The sequence below is a fragment of the Echinops telfairi genome, unplaced genomic scaffold, assembly GCF_000313985.2.
Source record: "Echinops telfairi isolate 266 unplaced genomic scaffold, ASM31398v2 ScPeMD7_9;HRSCAF=40, whole genome shotgun sequence".
Classification (NCBI taxonomy): Eukaryota; Metazoa; Chordata; class Mammalia; order Afrosoricida; family Tenrecidae; genus Echinops; species Echinops telfairi.
The window spans coordinates 88,664,016-88,689,434 of NW_022103906.1; the positions used below are offsets into that span (position 1 = coordinate 88,664,016).

The window sequence follows — 25,419 nt, forward strand, 5'->3', positions numbered from 1 at the left end:
GGATGTCAAATGTTATAAATTTATTTGAGATATATATTACAGCCTCTTTGGGAGCCTCTGAAAATTCAAACAGAAATCAATACATCATCATCTTACTTTTTTCCCACTTCCAATAAATAATATCTTTGTATATATGTATTGATAGATAGATTTAATTAGTCATTTTAGCAGGGTTTTAAGGTTTTATACTGTATTCATCCAACACAGCTCTTTCCAGATTGATAGGATGCAAATGAGGTAAGAATTAAGGCAAACCTAAAAGGCATGCAAATGTACATTTCTAGTCACAGATAATACAAGCTCTCGGGTGTAGACCAGACCCAGGAGGCAAGGGCCCCTCTGCCTGTGTGCTTAGCACTGTTGTACAGGAGCATGGGGACACAGCTGAGAAGTTACATGACTGTGGGAGGCTTGGGGCCCACGAACAGTATGTAATCAAGGAGACACGAGCATTAGCAAAACATGAACAAGAAATCAGAAAACTTTTTGCAGCACATATTCTGCCCAGGATTTGGAGAAAGAGGGTCTGTTTTGTTTTGTTTTTTAATGAAATGATATTACACATATCACATTGTGGCAGGTTTTTTTGTTTTATAACATATGCTTTTAAAATTCATTAGCAAATGACATTCTCATGCACACAAGTGTTTCAAACACAAGAAGCAAGTCCATTTATAGGTAGTCCAAGCATAGTGTGTGTGTGTGTGTGTGTGTGTGTGAATAGCTGCAGACTGAATGGAACATAGAGACTTTTTGTGTAGTCCATGGTATTGACCTCAGCTCATTTCTGAATGTCACACTGCAGAAGTAATACAATGGAAGGGTCGCTCTTTGCAGCTTCCTTGAATTCATCCAGTGTGATCTGGTCGTCTTTGTTCTTATCCATCTTGCTGAAAATCTTGTCCACTCGCTGTTCGGGGGTGAGCCCGTCCTCGTTCATTTTCATCATGATGACTGTCCCCACCATCTTGTAGATGGCCTGGGGGAAAGAACATTATGCAGAGGAACATCAGAGACCCGGGAGAACAGACCACTCATCCCGCTCCCCTGTTGTGTCACTAGCTCCTGATCATCTTCCAAGCCTCAGCAGACATGGCAGCTCTAGAAGGGTCCCTTCTCCCCAGGGGAAGGTCACTCTCTGGGCTTCCAGTCCCCGAAGCACCCCATCTTACTGCACTCATAAGAAGACACCTCACAGTTTTTTAGAATAACTGGTTTGTCATCCCCACTAGAGTGTATTTATGCAGCTAAGAGTTAATGGGTCTTTTTCTTATGCCTAAAACTACAGAGGTTGGCCCAGTACCCAGCACACAGTAGGGCTTCAGTCACAATCTGTTGAATGGGGACAAAAATCCACTGAACGTGCTTGGGTGGTAGAAGCAAGAGGTGGCCGGTCTCATGAGGTGCTGATGAGAGGCAAGGGTGGAGAGAGGGAAACAAGAATTAGACCATCAAGTTCTCCTCTGATCCGATCAAGGATTTAAATGTAGTTGGAAGGACTCCTTAAAGGCTGTTAGATAAGAGAGGGAGCAATGAAAAATGTGCCTGAGTCTTGTGTCCAATTAGATATACAGGCGTTTTGAATAACTGCCTAGAGGAAGTGGGCGGACAGAGTAGCGTGGCCAAACGATGAAGAGGAATGGATTCGATTCGGGACGGGGTCAGAGAGAACATGGCGAGTTCTCTTTGGACCACTCGTCGTTGGAGGAGCAGAGGACAGTCCATGGGCACTTTAAAAGAAGCAGATCATTGAATTGTCCAGTTTTGTCGAACACAAGCAGACAGGGGCCACAGTAACCTTGGCATCAGAGTGGTATATCTACGGAGGGAAGGGAGGGCGGGGACTATGCATAAAACCTGGAACTTGGCCAAAAGGACCAATGGAGCACCTGTCTGTCAACTGCCCCTTGAAAGGTGAAAAATCCCTGGGGTTACATGAGACAATGGCTATAAAGCCAGCCAATAATGCAGACACACTAATTACACAGCCAGAGTAATAAGACCGGCAAGCCCAAGAGGCCCAACCTGGACCTCAACAAGCAACTCCTGGCAGAGTCTCTGGGTGATGGAAATGGGAACACCCTTGACCGCTAACCAAAGAGCCAAGGTTTGAGTCCACACGGAAACCCCTCCAAAGAAAGTCTGGGTGGTGCACTTCCACGTTGTCAGCCTTTCAAAACCCTATGTAACAAGACTATAGAAAATGAAGATGAGTTGTTGATTTGCAAATCAGTTCGCTCTATAAGATTTATTGTGATCAAATCACAATAAAAAGAGAAAAACACCACCAAACCCTATGCTCTAGAGTTATACATGCATGGGCTGCCACGAGGAAGAATTGACTAGAGGCCCTGGCATGACAGCCCTGCCCCGGGGCTGGACCTGGACTGTGCCAACTGAGAACAACTATTCCAGATGCAGCCTATATGCCCTCAATGCCATCTCAGGCCATGGTCACGCCAAACTTAGAAGTAAACATGAACAGCCCCCCTCCCCTCCGAATCTAAGGAATCCCTCTTGGCACTTATGGGGAGCTCCTAGCAGGTTATCAAAACATTTAGTATTATCCTCTCTGAAAATCAGACATGTTACTGTACATGCTTTACTGAGCCGCTTCAATGAGGCCTTGAGGACTGACCATAATGCCTCTGCTCGGCAGGTCCCTCTGGGGCCACTGACGCAAAGGGGGAGGAAGCCAGGCCTGAGGCTCGCCCTGCCTGCCTGAGATGCTCTTCTTCCTGTGACCCATTCTGAGACAGGTCAGGTCTCATTCTCCTAAAAGACCTCCCTCAGTGGAGCTACAAGGACCCTTTGCCGTTCTCACACCCCCCCCCCCCCCCCCCACACCCCTCCTGTTATCTCTATTGTCGCCACCGGTTTACTCAACTGGACACTGCCCTTCCTGGCCGGGAAGCCCTTCTAGGGACCCCCCAGGTGCCTGTTCATGTGTGTCTCCCAGCACCTTCAAGCAGCAGGAGTTTAAAAAGGGGAGCCCTCTGGAGTGAATCGAAAGGAGAAGGCGCCTCCCGTGGCGTGAGATGACCTAGGCCTTGAAGGGTATGAGGACTTGGACACAGGGTCAGGTGACAGGATTCTAAGTGACAAGAACAATAGGAAGACCAGGGTCCGGTGGTGGATGTGCAGTGGTCAGGAGTCAGTGGAGGGACACACTGCTAGTGCTAAAGCCAGCTGGGTCAGATGGACTTCCCAGGGACCGTGGTACCTGCTCTGGGATGATGTCTTTTTCCATTAGCAGAAAACTATTTTAAGGATTTTAAGCACGGGATTGGCAGTGGCTAAAGCACTTCAAGAGCATTGCTCTGTGGACTGAACCGTGTGGCTCCGAGGTGGGGAGCCAGGTGGCCGGGAAGAAAGCAATGGTGCAGGTGACAAGAGCCTGGTGAAAATGATGCAGGTAGAGGCGCAGAAACCGCACCAAGAAGGGGCACAAGGAGGAAGGGGGCAGAACCTGGGGTGGGCTGATCAGCTGCTGAGACACAGAGCTGAATGAATGATGCTTCTAAGGGAAAATGTCTGACAGAACAAAACTGAAGGGAGAAGACAGAGTCCCAAGAAGTAGCTGCCATGTATTGCAAACCACTCTGAGAGTGCTGAATACTTTACACACTATCTCACGTCATCATCACCACAGACTGGTGGGATAGGTATGTATTATTCATATTTATTTATTTGTTTTTCATGAAAACACGGGAGCTTGTGTGCTCAAAGTCCATGCCAGAGGTGGACCCTTAAGGCTCCCCAGTCATGATGGGCGGCCTTGCCGGGGACCTGTCTTCCCTCTGCAAACGGGGATACTGGACAAAAATGAAGCAGCGGCTCCTGGCAGACTTCAAAACTGGGCATGAAGCATTGTGGTGCCTGAGAGAAGGGAATCACTTCAGAATGCTCAGAGCAGGGACAACCCCATCCCCCCACCCCCAGCTTTCTGCCTGACCACAGCGCAAGGAGGGGGAGCCCAACAGCGGCCTCTCGGACTGAAGGAGACAACACCCAACGTTTGGGAAAGCCGAGTTCGCTAGCACTGGCAGAGCAGACTAGAGGGGAGCAAGCAAGAGAGGGAAGGTGCACACAAGAAGCCTGGGGCTGGGGCTGGAGACTGGATGGTGTGCCCAGGCGAAACTCCATGGTGGAGTTTCTGAACAGGACACTGAGCATGTCCTGCAGTTCACACCAGGGGGCACCTTCTAGTTCAGCTCGGCTCTCCTGGGCGGTTCCGTGGGTTACCTGGGGCATTCACAGAAGGACAACTGCCCTGTTTCTCTTTCTGTCCAAACCTCCACAAAGAAGTTTTGTAGACCGTGTTCCTCTCAGGCTGCTGCAGGAAGAGCTCCCATGACCACTCCACCCATTGTAAGGAGTCCCGGCCTGGTGCAAGCATCGCACAGGCTCAGTTGCTAACCAAAAGGTTGCTGATGAAAGTCATCCCAGAGGTACCTTGGAAGAAAGGCCTGGCTATCTACTGCTGACAAACCAGCACTTGAAAGTGCAATGAAACACAAGCCTACTCTGACACACAGCAGGGTCACCATGAGTCAGAGTGGGCTTGCTGCCAACTGGTTTACTCCCCTGGAACTAACCAACTTGGTTAGTTTTAATGGCCTTCAGGTTCTTAGATTTAATGGTCAAATACTGCTACTAATTTTACCTCCTCTAGCCATAGTATCTGACAAGACTGTATGCTCCCTTCTCCTTTGAAATTTTTCTGTCTTTCCTTTCTAGTCTCTCTCTCTCTCTCTCTCTCTTTCTCTCTCTCTCTCATTCTCTCTCTGTCCCTGGCTTCTAAACAGTAAGATGCCCTAGTGTTCAGTGCTCTGGAAAGGTCTATTAGTACTACCTCATTGGTTCAACTTATCTCCTGTCCTTGAACTATACACCTGAGTGATTTCCAGCACAAATGGGGGTGGGAAGCATTCAAGGTCCTACCAGTCAGAATGCAAAGACCTCACTGGGAACTCAATGAGACCCTGGCATGGCTGCACCTCGGTGACGGGACTGACGAAGCCTAAGATCAGGCTAGTCTAGCTGTCCCCTAACAAAGCCTAAAGATCAATCTAAGCCACACATCTCTTACCAGCCTGTAATGTCAAATGTCAGCACTCTTCACAGGCAGCAAGATGTAGACGCTGTGCTGTCACCTACATTCAGTGTATAGGAGCCAAATAGGAAATTGTGGGGGGAGGTCAGATGCTTACATCCTCCCTGAAGGCAACCCTAGACTGCAGTCTTGCCCCACCACAGGGGTGGGCCTGCGCCCTGCTGCTGGGGACAATGGATTATTTCTCCCTGAGGCTTGCGACCATTAGCTTGGTTCCTGTAGGTAGAGTTTACACCCTACCGATAATGGGGGTCTCTGTCCCTTGAGCCAGGGAACAGGTCAAACCAGCTAAGTTAAGCTGCCATCCTAAATCTAGGATCTGCCCATCTTGTCACATGTATCTCCCCCCATTCCTCCTCTTCCTATTGCGTGTATGTCCCTAGACCACCCCCTCTCATTGCTGTACTACCTATAGTGCAATCCCTTCCTGTGATGCATGTCTTTACCTGTAATTAGGGGGTTTACACGCCCCCCAAATTTATATAGACCTGGGTTAGCAATAGAGGTCTCTCTTCCTGGTCTCTCCCTCCCTGGCCTCTCTTCCCCTTCTCCTTTCCCGTCCTCTGTTTCCCTTTTCCCTTGTCCTCCTTCCCTTCCCCCTCTCTCCATGAAGACCACCAAGCGGGGCTGAGGTGAGCAGTGCTACCATGAAATATGTCTGACCGCATTATTGTAATATCTCTTCTATCGCTCATGCTCTCGATGACTTTAATATAATATATATACATCTCAACTGTACAATTGTGCTTACTGAACCAGAGGGTAGTAGTGGAGGACTGCCCCCCCCCACCTCATACTACAGGAAATCATGAAACCACATTTTATGCCAGAGGCAGGAGGAGGTGAACATCCCCAGGTGAACAGTCAGCCAGCGAGGGCCTCGCTTGAGGATCCCCCTCTGGGAATGGAGAGATGAGGAGAAAGTGGAACCAGGTAGATCCTCAAAGGAAGAGGAAAAGAAACACAGCCCCTGGGGTTGCAGGCAGCCAGCCTGGCCAAATTCTCCGTGGAATAGACACAGTTTTATAGCATTTCTGTCACCAGGATGAAACAAGGCAAAAATACGACTGCTTCGTGAACGCGTTGGAACACAGATACGACCTGCTCTTTACAGATGACAGCCTCATTCTCAATCTAGTCTGCCTTCCTTCTGGGCGAGATGTCCCGAGCTACCCCCTCACGGAATTGTTCTCATGCTCTGAGAAAACCCTGCTTCCTTGACCCTCCCCGACTTACCCTACACCAACCACCTCAGACCAATGGCCACTGAGTTGACTGCCACTTGTGGTGACCCTATGGGAGTCAGAGTAACACTGTCTCTGTAGGATTTTCAGTTACCGCCAGGCCTTTCTTCTGAGGGGTTCCCAGGGGTTCCAGTCTCACATAAGAACATGTTCACTGTTTGTACAACCCAGGGACTCCAAACCATTCTACCAAAGCCTAAATCCTATCATCAACCCTTTCTCCCTGCCTCCTACTGAACCCCCAGCAACGGAGAGCACTGAGAACCCCAGGAAACACTCAACGTGCATCAGCTGCAGGGTGTTCTTGGTGGTCTTCGCTGAAGGACACCGTCAAAGGGTGGAGGAGAATTTGGGGGAAGTGGCAGAAAGTCGAAGAGGAGTACTTTCTCGTAGGAAAGTCACAGGGGCTTTCCGACAGAGTCCAGTGGCGTGTGGCTGGTGGACAAAGGATTCAAGAGCGAGGAGCAGACCGCGCCTGCCGAATGTTTATACTGAGGCTCTTCTCAGCAGCTGTTGGAAGCGTGCGCTTGACTGAAGTGAATATAGAAGTAACTAAAATACCAGTTTACGAGGCCTGGGCGTGCTGCGGGGTGCAGCGATTTCACATCAGGCTGTTCGCTGCGGGCTTCGCTGGTCCTCGGGGGAAAGATGAGGCTGTCTGCTCCTGTAAAGGCTTCCCGTCCAAGACACCCCCCCACGAGGGTCGAAAGTGCTTGGGGGTGGGGGTGGGGGTTAGGCATGCTCGGGTGCTTAATCTGAGTGGAACTGATTGGGTTGGGGAGAGGGAGGAGGAGAAGGAAAAAGATCTTTCCCAGAGGTAGTTGGGAAGGAAGAAGTCCTGTGTAGGATGTATGTGTGTGTGTGTGTGTGGGGGGGGGGTCGCTTTTTTTTTTTAATTGCTTGGGCTTTGGGGACCCACCCTTCCCCAAGTCTCTGCCCCTGTGGTCTGCATGGGCCTTCACACCAACTTTGGGGAGGGAACATTGAGCACTTAGTTCATTTCTCTCCTTATACCTTAAGACATCCCATCAAAGGCAAGCCATGGACTCGTTTGTCATGGCCTGCTGAGTGCCCGCAAGGTTCCAGGCACTATTCTCGGTTTGGAGGCTACAGCAGCGAGCAGGGAGAGAACTCTTCTTGGGGAGTTACAGCCCCATGGATGAGGTAATCTGGGGCAGCAGTGAGAAATCCCCGCGAGAGTTGGCTGGGCACTGCTATCTAGGGGGTGAGGGCAGGGCGGTGTCGCTGGAAGCTAAGCATAGGCCAACTGGAAGAGAGACAGTGGGCCCGGGACAGGAAGCAGAAGAGGACCAGGCGTTAGAAGCAAGTCAAGAAGGCGGGACACAGGAGGGCTGGGTCACTAACCAAGGCACGTAACAATGGTGCCTGCCCTCTCTGGCTGGTGGGAGCCCGAAATGGGAGCCTGCGAGCTGTGCCTAACTCCGTAGGCTCTCCAGGATGACGGAGACCACCACAAAGGGAAGCTAAGCCAGAACCAGAGGAATGGGATCCCCTGTCCCCGGAGGTCAAGATCTCACTGGGGTTGCTGGGCGGCTTCAAATGCCCACTGTCAGTTGTCAGGAAGGGCCCAATCATCAGCTTCTGCGCCTTCCCAGGGCTGCACTGGGGTGGAGGTGGGGGGCAGAGAGAGGAATAAAGAGGGGTGCAGGAGCCTGGCGTGCAACTAGCATGGATCTTGCCGGGGGCCCAAAAGAGGAAGCCCCGAGGAGGAAGCTGCTGTGTGGGATATGCACCTCTGTGCCGCCCACAACCCAGGTCTGGGGTCCACCCGGGTCGCCCCGTCCCCGCCTCACCTCGATGATCTCCAGCATCTCCACACGTGTGATCTTGCCGTCGCCGTCCAGGTCGTACATGTTGAAGGCCCAGTTCAGCTTCTGCTCGAAGCTGCCCCGGGAGGTGATGGACAGGGCGCAGATGAACTCTCGGAAGTCGATGGTGCCGTCGCCGTTCTTGTCGAAGGTCCGGAACGCGTGCTGGGCAAACTTGGAGGCGTCGCCGTACGGGAAGAACTGCAAGGCAGAAACACACACCGGCCGGCGTCAGGTGGGGAGTGGTCGGAGGCCCCTCTGCAAACCGTCCTGGAAAGAACGGAAGGCGGTGCGCTCGCCCAGCGTGCCTACGGACGTGACAGCGGGGCAGGCGCCCCCGCGGGCACCGTTAGGGGGAGTGTGCGGGGGTGGGGTGGGGGGGGGCTCACCCGTGTGTGCACACACAGGCACCTCACCCAGGCTGGGAACCCCGGGCTTGGGGTCTGGTGGCGCCTGGGATCCGGGCAAGCAGACTGACTGAGATACTCCAGCTGGTGCTCCCAGGGTGTGGCTTCTTGGGGCACCCTCTGGCAAGGAGCAGGGTCGAAGCCGAGGGCAGATTTCTCTCCCCACACCGGCTGCTGCTGCATGCGCTTCCATCGTGTTGACTGGAGAACCTAGATCCAGGGCTACCAAGCCTGCCCCCCACCCCCCCACCCCAGCCCCCTTTCCAGCACACATTTACCGGCCTCCGCGGGAAGCTCCGCTCTGACTTCTTTTGACAAAAAGAAAAAAGAAAAAGCTTTTCTTTTTCAGAGTGGACCTTTGAATCCCACTAAACATGGAACAGGACGGAGGTTATTTTGGGGAGACATAAAGGGATTTCTCACAGAGCCAAGAGTCACCACGAGTACCGTCAGAGGTGCAGAACGGAAACAATGGGGCGGGAGGGCCATGGAGAATAGCACGGGGTGGCGGAGGTCTAAACCAGCCACCAGCCACAGGAAGGAGCACAGAATCGGGATGGAGGAGCAGGCTGCTACTGATAGCAGCCACAGCCAGCCTCCCCTCCTCCCAGAACACGTGTCTCTTCGGTCGGGCTCAAGCTGTGGTGTCCTGGCATGGAGTCAGGTGTTCTAACATGTCTACCAGGCCACCGAGCGGTTCTAATACACTCACTGCCTTCTGTCTGGCCCAGCAAAGGCAGAGGATTTAAAAAAATTTTTTTCAATTTATTTTTTAGGTAAAGGCCAGGAAAACAAAACAAAAACAAACTGCCCAAACAAGGAATATGGAAGTCCTGCTTTCAGGAAGGGAAGGTCTATGGGTGCCTTGGGTGAACTAGCCCAGACTCAGGGTCTATAGCGGGTGACAGCACATGCCCTCTGATGTCTTTATTATTGTGTGTGGGCGCTCTGCTACTTGCTAAGTAGCCCAGGCAGGCTGGCCCCACACATGGACTAGTGTGTGGTCCCTCTGGACAGGCCTCTATTGGGAGCCACCCACTTGACCTTCCTCTCTAGGCATCTGTTCCCTGCTGAGAGGGAAGCCCCTGCCCACCCCCCAGGCACCTGGAAGCTTACTGTTGTTGGAACCCATAAAGACTCTCTGTCCCACGAAAACCCCAGTGCCCTGGAGTACATTTCCACTCAGAGGACCCTTGGGGGGACAGGAGAATGGCCTCCTGTGGTTTCTGAAGCTGTGATCTCCGTGAGAGCAGACAGCCTCGTCTTCCTCCTGGGAAATGGTTGGTGGGTATGAGCTGCTGCCCTTGCAGTTAGGCGCAGCACCTCTGACACCAGCAGCACTCCCATAAGACAGTCAACTCTGACTTATCGCAGCAGAGGTGACCGCATAGACCTGCCCCCACAGTTTTCCCTAGGACAGTGGTTCTCAACCTTCCTCATGCGGCCACCCTTTAATACAGTTCCTCATGTTGTCATGACCCCCCAATGATAAAATTATTTTCGTTGCTACTTCATCACTGTAAGTTTGCTACTGTTATGAATCGTACTGTATATATATGATATGCAGGATGTATTAGGCGACACCTGTGAAAGGGTCGTTCAACCCCCAACGGGGTCGTGACCCACAGGTTGACAACCGCTGCCCTAGGGCGTGATCTTTTAGGAAGACAGACTGCCAGGTCTTCATCCCAGCAGCCTCTGGGGCATTCCAATTGCTGATCTTGCAGTGAGCCAATCAGTAGAAGCCCTTGGGAAGGTCGAAAACTTCCTCCATAAATAAAATGCGTTTTCCACACAAGGACCCAATGCACGAGACCTAGAGAAGAGATGCGTGTCTGGGAAGCGGGAAGGCTGGTTGAGGATCGGATGTCAGTAGCCGCCTGCTCCTCCATCCCAAATCTGTTCTGCTTCCCGCGGCTGTGAAACACCGGAGCCCAACTCCCTGTCTCAAACCAACAACAATCACTTGGTCATCTGAGAGAACACAAATGGGAAAATCATTTTTCTTTTCTTTACTGCCTCATTCCCTGCACACATTATTTCTCTCTGCTATCCCCTTTCATTATCCGTTAGAATTCTCTTTTGTACCAGGCCCTATGTTGGGTCTAAGGGGGGCACAGTGCAGTGTTAAGGGGGGAAAGACCACTTGCATGAATGCTGTGGTATCCGTTGAGAATTAGCCGAGTGGAAACTGGCTCCTGGAGCTCAGAAAATGAACGCTTCGGAGCAGTGGGCACAGAGGTCAAAGCACACCCACTGTCATGGGCAGAGTTAGACTTGCGGCAGCTCCAGGTAGAGCTTTGCTCTGGTGGGTTTTCAAAGGCTGTAACCTTACCCTAAGGAGCTCTGGTGGGTAGGGGGTTACACCGTGGACTGTTAACCACACGTTCAGAAAGATAGCTGCAGTTTTGATCACCCCGTAAAGGGTTGCTGTGAGTCAGAATCAACTCCCAGCGGTGCGTTTCACCTTACCCCCGGTGGATGCAAATGGTTAAATGGTTAATAGTACTGGGGGGAGGTGGGGGAGGCAAAACCTAAAGGGTGGTGGTTTGAGCCCACCTACAGACTACAGACAAGAACCCCCTGCACAGCAGTTACACACAGGGTCCTCACGAGTCTGAAATGACTGGATGGTTTTGACTTTTTAGACTTGGTTAGTAAACTCAAACCAAACTCACTGCGAGTCAATGCTGACTCATAGCGAGCCCCACCCCCAAGGGTTTCTGAGACTGTAACTGTTTACAGGAGTCAAAAGACTAGTCTTAGGCCCACAGAGCAGCTGGTGGTTTTGAACTGCTGCCCACAAGGATCACGGCCCAATGAGTAACCACTACACCACTAGGGATCAGTAGCTGAGGGCAAACCACTCACGTCACCCAGAGGACTACTGGTCAGGGAAGGGGTGGAAGGAAAAGTCTCCCTTCCTCATTAGCCTGACCCCTACACCTTCCATCTATCTTATCCACTGGGTACCGGAGGACGGTCTGCCGCGAGCAATTTTGAAACTTCAAAAAATGTACAGGTTTTAATTTTGTGCACGAATGTGAGGGCTGCTTCCCAATGCGTCCACCAGCCTCGTGGGCAGTGGGCTTGGGCTGGGCTGGTGCCGGCGCAGGCTCTTCCGGCCTCAGAGCTGAGCAGCCCCGCCGGGCCGAGGTCCAGGTCTTGGCAGGACTGCGTGTCCACCAGGCTCCCTGCATGCAGCGACATGAGGCCACTGGAAAATGGTCGGTCTCCATTCATTTAAACGGGTTTCTGGCAGTGTAAGGTTTTACTTATCCCCCAAATCACAGCATCCTTTTAAGTTTAGAGACATCTGGCTTTAAAAAAAAAATACTGACAGGCCCTGGCCACCTTGACAGCCTGTTCAAAGATCAGGTTATATCTCAAAGCCCTTGGGGAGAAGGCTGACTGATGGTGAATTTTGAGATCTAAACGTTACATTGGCCTTACAGAGGATGTGCTGGTTTTACAGCCTCCACGTTTACCTCTGAAGACCGGCGGGAGCTCAAGTCCTTGTGCGTCTCTCTGCGGGGCCTGCTTCCTCTAGAAAATGCAGCCTGTGCGGTTCTGAGTGCTGTTTGTTTAACCAGGAGAGCACTCTGGATCAAAATAAACTCAACTCTGAATGGATCGTCACAGTCAACGAAGCCACGCTCCTTCCCCCCAGTCGCTTAGAAAGAAGTGAGGGTCTGGGACTCACATCGCTCCTTGTTCAAAGGCCAGAAAACCAGTGGAAATAGCGCCGCTCAGACACTCACTTGATCCCCCTCTCCGATGCATGTTGGGCCCGATACGGTGTTCAGCATTTTCTGTCTTGTCTTGTTTGTCATATTGGGGGTTATCTCAGATGTATTTTGTCATTGGAGGTGACCCCCTTGAATGTTTGTGATCAGCTTTCTGTTTCTCAGGATATGAAACCCAGAGTTGATGAACCGATAGTGACAGCAAGTAGACTAAGGGCTCCTGGGGGTAGAGTGGAGGGCGGGGCTAAAGGGGAGCTGATGTCAAGTTCACGAAGGAAGAGAATGTTTTGAAACCGATTGTGGTAGCAATTGTACAAGGCTGCTTGGTGTGATTGAACGATGGGATGATATGTTATCTCTGTTCATCCCAATAAAATGGTTTTGGAAAAAAAATAAAAGGTTACCCAAGGGGGGAAATATTTATTTTCTTAATTCAATATATTTTACTTTAATTTGTGCTTGTATTCAATGCTGACACGGAATCAATTTTATGTAGCTGTGATTGTCTAAAACAAAGATAGAAAGAAAAAAAGTATATAGATGTTTAAAAAATATGTACATGCCTTTCAGGTATTACATATTGGGCAATGTGTTCTATAGTTTATATGTGTATAGTTTTACTTGTTGGAAAGCAGAGACACATCGGCGACAAGCTTTAGAAATGGTATTCTGTGATTTAATATATAGCTGGTTTTCAACACACACCCAGCCTTTCTGCCTCGTTGGTAGCCCCATCACCTCACCTGGGATTCTTGCTGTAGCCTCCTGGTTACCACCTGCCTTTGGTCTCCTCCAAGTTCAATACCCAGAGACAGAGTCATCTTCTGGAAATGTCTCTTTGCAGAAACACTCAATGGAATAAAATCCCTCTTGCTCAGTTCTACTCCTTTCCTGTCATTGAAAGAGAAGCCATCTGCTCCACGACGGCTCTGTACACATGTCCCACCATCAGCCACCCTCACCAATGACACAGGCCTCAAACATTCTGTCTCCTGCATGGTCTGGCTGCTCTTGGACCTCAGACCTCACTGGCTCCTTTTGCTAAGAGGATGAGTTCTGCTTTAACCTGCACACAGGGATCTCCCGGGATGATGGAGCTGTACTCCCGGTGTCATGTTCGTGCCCATGCCCCTTGCTTCATAGTCCACAACGTTCTCTTTCTCTCTCCCCATGTCATCACAGCTGGGTTGCAATGAATTATTGGTCTGGCTCTGGTATCCAGAGTCTTTGTAACTCCCACCAAACAACTGGGTAGAAGCATGCAAATAGGGTCTTTGAGGTGAATATGAGGGCGTTGGCCAGTTTTGCCATTCGGCTGGGTATAAAGGGTGTCATCCTAGAAGCAAGCCAGGAGAATCCCACTTCCAAGAAAGAAGAGCCAGGGGCAGAACACATCCAAGGTTCCCGGGTGGAGGACAGGCAGGGGTGACAGAGGCCACATGACAGAGCAAGGGCTTGTCAGCCCACGACATGAGTCAAGCTGTGTGTCTCTGGGTAGGAAGCTGGCTTGAAGAAGTGGGGTGCCCTTGGACTTTTATTGGTACTCAAGGAGCTTTGTAACACTTGTGAAGTGGTTAGTTTATTGTGCTAACCTGGCCGATAAACACATGTGGGGTTCATTGAAGGGCGGAGGGATAAATGGCTCGGTGAGCCTCGCCTTTTGAGTTCTCAGGTCTCTTGCTTTGTGATGGTTGGATGGCCAGTTCCCTGCTTCAGCTTGCAAGACTCACTTCCTGCAAGACATCCCTGAGGAGAAGCCAAATGGACCTACCCCGATGCAGCCCTGGGTGCTGGAGCAGCCAGCCATGTGGAGACCCCTGCTAGTGCTGAGATGCTTACACATTCACTGACTCGGCTTTCCTCCTGCAGTTGGCATCATTGCGTCTGTTTTGTGAGATGGAGGAGGACTTTGTGGATTGGTGTTGGACATATGGGTTAATGGGTTAATGTTGGACTTGTGGGCTTGGGCAGCACTGGGTTGGGATATTTTCTTAATGCGCACTTACCCTTTGTATAAAACTCTCTCTTATATCTATTAGTTCCTGTGGGTTTTTTTCTCTAAAGTACCCAGACTAATACAACTTGCCTGTGCATGGCAGGGGTCAAAGGGTCAAATGGCTGAGGCTGAGGACCCGAGAGAAAGAAATGTCTATGGGCATGGCTGGAAAAGAGCAGCTGTGGACAAAGACACAAAAACAAAACTGTACCCTTAAGAGTTCCTGATCCTGACTTGTAACCTGTTAACTTTCTTAATGAACCCCATAATCATGAGTATTCTCTGTGAGTTCTGGGTGGTCACTGCAATGGATTATCAAACCCAGGAGCTAAGAAGAATGTCCTGGGAGAGATGGTTGGATAGAATTCAGCATAGAATTGAGGTTGGTGGCGGGTGGAGACATGCTTGGCCTCTGCTTGGGAGAATCGGCCTTGGGCTGGTATAGCCTTGGATTCTCTTTCCTCTGTGAAGCCAGAAGAGGTCAAGCATGGCTCCGACTCCACTTAAAACCTGTGCCATCATTCGTGGGCAGTGTTCAGATTCCGCACCCAGCAGCCGAGTGGGCTACATCCTAATGTTTTTCCCGTGTATTGTTGGGTTTACTCCTGACGGCAAAACCATTGTGCACTGTGTGTGGTAAGGAAACTGACGCTTGAAAAGTCAACTGCACCCAAAAAGTCAACGCACCCAGCCAAGCTTCCTGGCTGTGTGTGGCGGTCCAGAGTTAAAGGCTTATCAGCCTGATCACTTCCACAACACCATGATTTCTCTGACTCCTGTACCAGCTGAGGAAATGCACCCAAAACCCCACTGGTTGAAGGGACACATTAGCTGCCTCATGTGATTCTTAGCTTCCATCAGGGCTGAAGCTTGCAATCTGCAATCTTCTGCAGTAACTGTCCATCGACACCTTCTGGCACTACACGATCACGGGGGCTACAGTGACATTACTATTTTATATACGTATTTACATTTATTATTAATTGGGAGTTAATGCATAGAGCATCTCATTCCGTAGTTCAATCACATCAAGCAGTATTGTATACTTGCTACTACAATCCATTTCCAAGCATTCTTTTTCTTCCTGGACTCCTTGACATTGTGTCCTCTTTATACCCACCCTGTACACACCACCCCCCACTGCCCTGACACCCTTTTATCCTGCTGTCCCTATAGGTTCATCAAAGCTGGGTTTTAAATACTGAAACAGATAAAAACATATACCGCAACTTCAAGAGGGTGATCCCCAATGACATCGACGCCTCTGAAACAGACCCTAATGTGAACAAACAAAAATAGAGAAAATATCCCAAACCAGATCAGGTGCAGTGTGCATCAGAAGGCCGGGGTTGGGGGTGGGGTGGGGGGTGGAGGGGGAAATCAACTGAAAAAGGTTTAACTGTTCAAGTTAGGTTTATCCATTTGATCTTCTATACTCATCTCTCTGATGCATTCTGCGTAGTAAGCACTTTCCTCCCCTCTCTCTATGATGGATAGAGGGAGATCCCCGGAGCCTTATTTCCTATGTAGATCTCACAAGTGTGTCTTGAGCTCCCACTATCATCCATAACCTTCTGCTAATCGGATTCTCACAATTCAGGCTCTATTACTCTCTTCGACTTCTATAATCTCTCCTTCGACTTCCCATTATAGGGATTCCATCCTTTGGTGACTGATGTTGGTGTGCTTCTTCTGTGTGGACGTAGTTGACGTCTCACTTAGATGGCCCCTTGTTTGGAGACAAGCCTGTAAGATCCCAGACGTGACTTGATCTGATAGCCGGGCTCGTTTATCCTTTACCTCAATGTATTGTGCACCTTTTCTGTATCAGGCACTGTGCTGAGTTCAGAGACTCACACGAAAAGCTGTACTGTATTCAAGAGAATGAGGAAGCATGTATTCATCAAAGAATCACACAAATGTAAACTTACATCTATGGTAGATTACAAGTGTGTCGTGTTGCAAACAAGGGTGCTGGAGAAGATATGATGAGTTTTTTAAGACCCAGTGGGGGAGATCTGCTGTTGTTGAGTCAATTCCAACTCAGGGTGACCCTCTAGGACTCCTCCAGGCTGTCAGTCTTGACCGACACAGATGGCCTCACCTTTTCCTCCTGGAGCAGCTGATTGGTTTGAACTAAGAACCTTTCTGTTAGCAGTAGAATGCTTCACCACCTTGTCACCAGTGATCCTTCATTATGCGGGTACAACTTACAACTTTATGATAGTGTACATCCTTCTCCACCCCATTCCCTCCCCCCCCCCATCCTTATATGCAGGCTCCGGTTTTGGATACCCTTTTGCCCTTTCTAGGGTCTCTATGAGTTGGAATTGACCCAGTCACAGTCGGTTTGGGGTTTGGCCTTCAACGGAGGTGCCCTGGTGATACGACAAGATAAGCATTGGGCTGCTAACCTCGAGGTCAGCAGTGAAAACTCACCTGCTGCTGCTCCGTAGGGTTTTATTGTCTCTGAAACACCAAGGGCAAATTCTACTGTGTCACATCGGGTCTCTAGAAGTCAAAATTGACTCAATTTTGGTAGCGGGTTTTTTTTTTTTTTGTATTTTCAGGCCTTGTTCAATATAACCTAGAAATGGTTCTCAGGGGCTGAAACCTTCAGGGATTCCACATGTCCCTGATTGCTCTTGACTGCAGTGTACACCCTTCCCCGCAACCAGGCAAGAAAGAAGTGCCCCAGGGTCAGGCTGGTGGACTTTTCCCCTACTCTGAGAGACGACAGACCCTTTGCCAACATCAGCCCGCTGCCCCATGGCCAACAGACACTTCTTCTTATCCAGTTCCTGCCCAGATGTTTGCTTCCTTGAAGAGGTGCCAGGTGTGCAAATGTCACTCACCGTGGCCCACCCATCTGCTGGCTGAGTCTCGCTGGTCTCCACTCTTGCACTCCTGTTGTCAGGGCCTGGGGACCGCCAAGGCTGCGCAGACTCACAGTCACCAGGTGCAAGGGATGAAAGAAAGGCTGCCAGGTCCTGCTCCATCTTCGCCACGGCGCCTATCCCTGAGCCACTGTGTCAATCCAGCCTGGTGAGGGTCTTCTTCTTTGTCGTTGTGCCACCAATTTACTGAGCATGAGTTCCTCTCCAGCAACTGGTCACCCCTGATAGCATGTCCAAAGTACTTTGTTGTTGATCGCTGTCCAATCATTTATGATGAAGGGACCCAGGTGACAGAATACAAAGAACGGTCCCCCCACGGATTTTTGAGGCTGTGATCTTTCTGGAAGCAGATGGTCAGGTCTTTTTCCCATGGAACCACTGGGTGTGTTTGAACCCCTGACCATCTGGTTGCTAGTCAAGTGATTAACCACTCTGCCACCAGGGCTCCTTGTCTGCACCGTCTTGCTATGATACCTTTCATCCTTCTAGATGAACTAAGGACTGAGATGAACTTACAAGATGTTCTGGGAAGACATTTGAACATTTTGCAGAGAGATCCTTGGCCCCACCTCAGTATGGAAGAGAAGGCAGTGCCCCAGCACTGCCCTAGCCTGACCTTTGGGTGGAGGTGGGATCTGTACACAGGTTTGTCCCAGGACCCACCCCAGTGGCTGATGTCCTGGGTAGGGAGGGAGCTGCTCTGGATGGAGAATAGGCTCTCAGGCTCCACCCAGGCTCTAGATCCGGAATAGATTTCTGTCCGTTCCTCTGCCCAAAATAGAGCTCATGGGGGGATCAAAGATCTATTCTTGGACAGCTCCCAGCTCTGCAGAACCCCCGGGATGCATCGCCTTTTAAATGTTCTCACTCTGATCACTGCTGTGTTCTCTGTGTCAGAAGCTTATTGAGGAAAAGGATCAAGCCACATCTGACCTTCCCTGGCTTCTGCAGGGAGAAGAATCCAGCTCTACACCAGCCCCGGCTGATGACCACAAGGCAGAACTCAGACAGGTAGGTCTCCATTTGCCGTTGTTTGTTTGCCCTTTTCTGACACCACTGTCCCTCCCAGGCAGTCTGCTCACCTGCTGGGTTCAATCACCTGTTGCAGGGGCCAGACGGGCCTAAGACAACACTCAGAATTGTGGGGTTTATTAGGGAAGGTAACAGCTTACCCCAAGCCAGGGCCAAGAACACACTCATTTGTTCTCAGCAGTGTCTCTGCTCAGTTAACAGCCAAATGTCTCTGTGGTCTTCAGCCCCTCGGCCACACGGCCACACAGTCCCGTGGCCTGCCACTCTGCCTCCCCACGGCGTGGCTCTTCTCTCTTGGGGGTCATGGGAATCTCTCTTCCAGTGTCTGAGATGGCTCTCTTAGACCCAGGAGATTAGAAAACCTGACCAATCCCTGAGCTAGAGTCCTCTACATCTTATTTGCATGGTCCTACATAATCATTGGGACCTGTGCATGGAAGCTGTACATGGGCTGAGAGGCGGTCCCTAGGATAGAACAAGGGAATACGTACACGCTAAAGTCAGGAAAGGTAGGCATCAGGGTTGTATCTTTTCAACATACTTAGTCAATCTGTTTGCTGAGCAAATGATCCAAGAGGCTGAACTGTATAAAGAAGTATACACAGCAGAATTGGAGGAAGTCTTTTTACCAACTTCCATATGCCGATGACACAGCCCTGCGTATTAAACGTGAAGAGGACTTGAAGCAGTTGCTGATGAGGATCAAGGATTGCAGCCTTCCTTCTGGATTACAACAAAATGAAAAGAAGATCAGAACCCTCACAACCGGACCAACGGACAGCGTTCTGATCAATGGAGAGAAGTTGTCGTGGATTTCATCTTGCCTGGAGCCGCAATGAATGATCAGACAAGCGGCATTCAAGAAAGCAGATCTGCTACACAGAACCTCTCAAAGGTGTTGAGGAGCAAGGCTGTCCCTTGGGGTCCGAAGGCGCACCAAACCATGGTCTTTTCAGTCACCTCAAATGCAAACGTTGGACAAGGAATAAGGAAGACCAAAGGGAATCGGTGCATTTGAATTGTTCCTTGCTGACAAGGAATACCGGCAGTACCATGGGCAGCCAGAAGAACAATGAAATCTGTCTTGCAAGAAGTATAGTGGGGAGGTGGGGGCGGAAGAGGAGCTGATCCCAAGGGCTCAGTGGAAAGTAAATGTCTAGAAAAGAAGGATGGACTATATGTACTCATCTGTCGGATACATTTGATGTATGAATTGTAACAAGACTTGTAAGAGCCCCAATAAAATGATTAAAAATCAATAAAATAAAGGTGAATAATGATATATCAAATCTTAAAAAAAAAAAGTACAGCCAGATTGTTCCTTATGGCAAGGTGTTTGGTTGGGGGTTTAGGTTCTTTGCCCTCATGAGGTCAGACCTTGGAATTAAGAAAACAGTTTCCAAATGCAGCCCCCAGGGTCTCTGCTGTTTGCACTATGGGTAAGGTGACCAGACGTCCGCTTTTGGCAGGCCAGTCCCCATTTGTAACAATTTTCCCCACGTCCCACGGCATTTTTGAAAAGTCCCCAAAAAACAAACAAACAAACAGAAAAACAACAACAACAAAAAAAGAAAAGTCCCGATTTTTGGAAAGAATGCACGACAAGCTAGGGTATACAGTTTTCGGCTGCCATGTGCCTATTTCGCCAGGATATGAGTTTTATCAGTGGTGTTCCACTTTACCAATGCTAAAACCTGGTCACCTTAAACATGGGCCTTGTGGTGGACCCAGCCACGGCCTGCTGGGCAGAGGGCTATGAGGTGCTGCTGTCCACCCATGGCACGAGGCCTCCCTGGCCACTGCCATAAGATCTGGAGGAGAAGCGATGGCCAGACATTCATCTGGAAAGAACTCAGCCTGGACCCATGTCAGAGGCTGAGAAACAAATGCTTGTTTCTGAAGTGCATTTGCTTCCTAAACGGAAACAGCTGAACCTTGCCCGTTACTGTGATGGAATTACTGACTGGGTCAGCACCTCACTGCGTGTCGTCAGGGAGCCGTGTGGAGGAGGAGACCTGGCGAGGTGAGTACAGAGCGGGCCAAGGGAAGGCGATACATGGATGAAGACTATGCCCTTGGAGGGATGGCAGCAGTGTCACAGACGAAGGGGTGGTGGCCACGCCTTGCTGCATCGGGATCTGAAGCTGTCTGTTGTTTTCCTGGTTGGCAAGTGTATTAGTCTAGGTACTTTGGAGAAACAAATCCACAGCAACTCATGTATAAGAGAGAGTTTGATGTAAAGAAAATGTGCATCATGAAAACATCCCAACCCAATGCTGCCCAAGCCCACAAGTCCAACATTAACCCATTAACCCAACACCAGTCCACAAAGTCCTCCACCTCACAAAACAGAGGCAATGATGCCGACTGCAGGAGGAAAGCTGAGTCCGTGAACGTGTAAGCATCTCAGCACTGGCAGGGGTCTCCACACGGCTGCTCCAGCACCCAGGGCTGCATCGGGATAGGTCCATGCGGCTTCTCCTTGGGGATGTCTTGTAGGACGTCAATCTTGCAAGCTGAAGCAGGGAGCTGCTAAGGCAGCTGCATCCTGGTGCGACCATCACAAAGCAAGAGACCCGAGAACTAGAAAGGCGAGGCTTCACCACCCATTTATCCCTCCGCCTTTCAACCAGCCCCACATGTGATGATCAGCCAGGCTGGCACAATTAACTAACTCAATCCACCCCTTGCCAACCTGGCGATTATCGGCCAGGCTGGCACAATTAACTAACTCAGCAAGCAGAACGTCAGGCTTGGAGATGAGGGCTGGCTAGGTCATTTACCCAGGATGCAACAGGTGTTGTCAAAACCGTTGTCGGTGCACCCTATTACGTGTCCCCAGGACAAACAGTCATCTGTTCTACCAGGAAGAATCTGGTATCGGGTCCCTGGATAGTTTGCTATGTGAACTGTGTGCGGGAATGCCTCTGTTTGCCGTTTCCAAACAGAAAGCGAGCTGGCTGGGAAGATGAGTGAAGGTGAATTTCACAGCAGTTCTCTGATGAGCTGAATACCATTATCACGAGGATGTGCAGGGTAAAGGACCTTTCTTCCATTGAAGAAATTCTCAGGAACCCTCGGAGGGCAGATTTGGTTGCAGAAAGGTGGGGAATCCCAAGAGAAGAAGGTGACAGTCAGGAGAGTCAGAAAGGTTGTAGGGTTCCAGCCCTTCAATGAGGGAGTGAAGCTCCAGGAGCGGAATGACAGGAACTCGAGCAGACCTTCCAAGCGAGAGAACGAGTGGAGTGGGAGGCACATGACGTTGGTACTCCGGAGAGCCTTGCGGCGGACTGGCGAAGACTTACAGCCTGCTGAAGGAAGGGCAGCTCCTGGCTCATCCATCCTCGATGAAGAAGAAAGTTCATTGCCATGGAGGAAGTAAAGAGACGGTCCCGAGGAGTGATAATCTGCACAGCCACTGAACTCGACCTCCCAGTGCAGGGACCTGAAGGAAAGGCTGCGTGCTGCTCAGCGGTGTGTGCATTTAAACCCTGTGAGCTCTATTGAAAAGAAATCATCCCTCAAGAGCAGGCATCCTGGCCATGCGCTAGTCTGGCAGGAACACGAGCCTCTGGAGACCGATGGTCCAACGATGTAGCTTTAGGCACGTGGTGTCATGAGCCGTGCCTTCTTACATGCAGTAAGTGAGGTACTTATTGTGAGCTGCCTTTGGGGGTCCTCAGCAACACTTGACAAAAATACTCCCACCTTTCCTTATTCATTTTTCACTACAATGAGACAACACTTGTCCTGGCGGGCTAGGTTTTTAATCCTTTGTGTGATTACTACTGCCAACAACAGATGCCACATTCTCATTGCTGAGAGGGAAATCACGCTCAGTCCCACGAGTGGCACTTACTGAGGAATTTCCAGTGTCCAGGGAGGGTGCTTACAATGGTCAGGTTGAGATTGAAGCCAGAGGCCTGAAAGGTTTTCGGGCTTCTGAGAAAACTTCATGGGAGACAAACGGGTCGCCGTAACCTTACACCCTTAAGGATCCCACAGCTCCTCTGTAGGGCCAACCTACACGTCCATCACCGTGATGTCTGCATTGTTTTGCTTTCTCCGTTAGTCTAGGGAACAGTGTCTGTTCAATGCACTGGTTTTACAGTATATGAGCTGTCGGGTGTTTACCCACCTCTTAAAAAGAAAGAGAGATCTTTATTTAAAAACAAAGCAAAACAGCCACTGTCTAATCAACTCCAATTCAGGACCGCCCTGGGTATGTCAGAGTAAAACTGTGCCCCTTAGCGGGTTTCAATGGCTCGTTCCTGAAGCAGATCTACAAGTCTTTTTCCCAAGGCACTTCTGAATGGATGCAAACCTCCGCTCATTAACTCTTTGCACCATCCAGGAACTTTGGCCCAAGAATAGGATCCTTCTTTCCTCGACCTCCCTAGCGGCCCAGTTAATGTTACCCAGTCCCAGCCTTCCACTCAGGCCTCCCCAGTCCAGCCTCCCTATAATTCCAGAGGGAACTTTTCAAACCCAGGTTTGATCATGTCTACCTTCCAGATCTACCAAACAGAACCCAGGTCAGATCGCCTGCCTCTCATTTCCTGCTCCTTCCTCTCCTCTTTACCACTGGACTCCCTTCTTTCGTTACCTTGGACCCATCACAGTGCCGTTCGGCTTCAGTCACGGGGCCTTTGTCTGCAATTCCCTTCCTTTTCTGCCCGTGGCCCAGTTAACTCTGGATAAGTCTTCAGAATAAGACGCAGATCCACTCATTCTTCATTGTCTCAGGAAATCCTTCGCTTAGAGTCTAGATCACAATGCAGCCTTCCTTGCTAACATCTATCACAATTCGGAAGAAATATTGACAAGATAGTTTGTTTAATATTTGTTTCTTACAGTGAACTGCAATTCAATGGGGCTGAGGAAGGGCTGGGTTTCGCCTACCACTCTAAGCTCTCATGCCTGGTATGGAACCAGGCACTCAGTAAATTCTCAAAAAAAAAAAAAAGTCTGCTGAAAACAAATGAGCCGGCATAGCAGTTCTTTGGGTGGGTGTTGGGTAGGCATTAGCATAAGGTGACCAGATTTTAGCATTGGTAAAGCGGGACACCATTGATAAAACTCATATCCTGGCGAAATAGGCACATGGCAGCCGAAAACTGTATACCCTAGCTTGTTGTGCGTTCTTTCCAAAAACCGGGACTTTTTTGAAACACCACGGGATGGGAAAAAATGTTAAAAATTGGGACTGTCCCACCAAAAGTGGGACATCTGGTCACCTTACATTTGCCTATCCCCCCATTGACCAGAAAACGGGTTGGAATGTGTTCTGGGGGTAACCTCGAGTCAGCTATAGCTACAGAAAGCTTCTCGTCTGTTTTTAAGCCTCATCATTCCTTTTGCTGATAATTCACAAGGGACGAATCATCTTCCGAGCAGTATAGGCACGTGGTCACGTGGGTGGGAAAGGGAAAGAGACATTTCCCCTTAATTAGAAGTGGTGAGTCCCAAACCTATTTCCTGCCAAACCATTCATTCAGCAGATCCTGGCAGAAGCTTATGCTTGCTCAGGGCCTAGCTCAATGCTGAGCTCTGTGTAAGCAGGAGGAAGAGCGGGCGAGGGAGGCATCGCAGAATAAGAAGATCCAAGTCTCACACTCAGGCAGATGCACTACATCAAAGGTAGATACAGCCCAACTTGCAAGTGGCCTTCCGTAGGGACATGCTCACAGGTGTCATTCCCATAATGGTTACCCTTGATTGCGAGGTGACTGCCTAGAGTCACTTGTGTTATTACTATTGTTCATTCTCCTTCAGTGGATTCAGATGCATGGTGACCCCAGGTGATCACAGAAAAGGCTCCATAGGTTTTTTGGCTGTAGTCTTAGTGGAAATAGACTGATAGGCTTTCTTCTGGAGGACTGCTGTTTGGGTCCAAACCACTTGCTTCTAGGTTAGCATCAAGCACTACACGTCGATGTGTTTGACCCCTTACTCCTCTTCTGGGGGAACATATGTGCTCCATATAGTTAATGCTCCCTAAGCCCTGCTGTCTTTATTGCAAGTCAACCATTATTAATTTATGCTGTGTCTATAACAACATCTCTCTGAAAAGAAAACTAATCTTCTGCCCCTTGGAGCAAAGCAAACACCTTTCACTTATGTTTTAGACCAAGTCTCTCTGTATACATATTACACCCTCTGTCCCTGGAGAAGGACCTCCTGTTCGGTCAAGCAGCATCAGGGAAAGGGAAGCCCCTCAATGAGATGAACTGACACACAGGTTCACACACGCCAGAAATTGCGAGGCTGGTACCGGGCTGGGCAGCATTTCGCTCTGTTGTCCATCGGTCACTGTGAGTTGGAACTGACTCTGACACCTGACAACAACTAAACATGACCCTGAGGAAGCCATGAACTTCCAGGGAAGCCCTCCTTCTCTTCTTCCTCCTCCCCTGTGGAAAAGAAGATAAAGGCAGTAGAAATCTAGACACTTCACAAATTCTCAGATCTTCTTCACGTTAGCATAAACTCACGTCTACTTTGAGGGAAGGACTGCACTTGGTTATTTCCTGTCCCCTGGCAGTTACCATATATATTTGAGTGTAAGCAGACCTGACTATAAGCCGAGGCACCTAATATTACCACAAAAACTGCATTAAAATGTGCTGAAAAACTCGGCTTATACATGAGTATGTGCAGTAACAGATTAGGATCTAGTCTACATGAGTATGTATGGTAACAGATTAGGCTCTAGTCTACAGTAGGCTCAGTGTTAGCATGATGCAGGATCAGGCAATGTTACATTCCTTACACATCAGGCAGCCATAAGTAGGAGGCACCTCAACAGCATGAACAACAGAAACACCCACATGCAGTAGGTGATGTCCCCCGGAGGAGCAAATAGTAAAGGACTTGGCTATGAACCCGAATACTGGGGATTTGAGTCCACTAGAGGCATATTGGTAGTAAGACCTCATGGTCTGTTTTCAAAACATCTGCCTAGGAGCGGGAACAGCTCAGTGGCTGACTTTTACACATTTTTATTACATCTCTAAAGTAGGTGGGAATAGCTCAGTGGCTGACTTTTACACATTTTTATTACAGCTCTAAAGTAGGTGCTTGAGACCCCAGATGCTATATCTTTGGATAGCTGGGCACCACCAGCTTTCTTCACATTTGCTTATTCACCTG

The 25,419-nt window shown here is 49.7% G+C and overlaps 1 protein-coding gene across 1 annotated transcript in view; it reads right to left on the reverse strand.

Moving 5' to 3' along the window:
* VSNL1 (visinin like 1) overlaps window positions 1-25,419 on the reverse strand; it is a 122,370-nt gene continuing 96,951 nt past the window's right edge. Inside the window, exons 3-4 of the mRNA XM_004696048.2 lie at window positions 8,175-8,390; window positions 1-979 (exon numbers count right to left, since the gene is read on the reverse strand). Coding sequence (XP_004696105.1) covers window positions 782-979; window positions 8,175-8,390 — 414 coding nt within the window. The 3' untranslated portion in view covers window positions 1-781. The remainder of the gene's footprint in view (window positions 980-8,174; window positions 8,391-25,419) is intronic.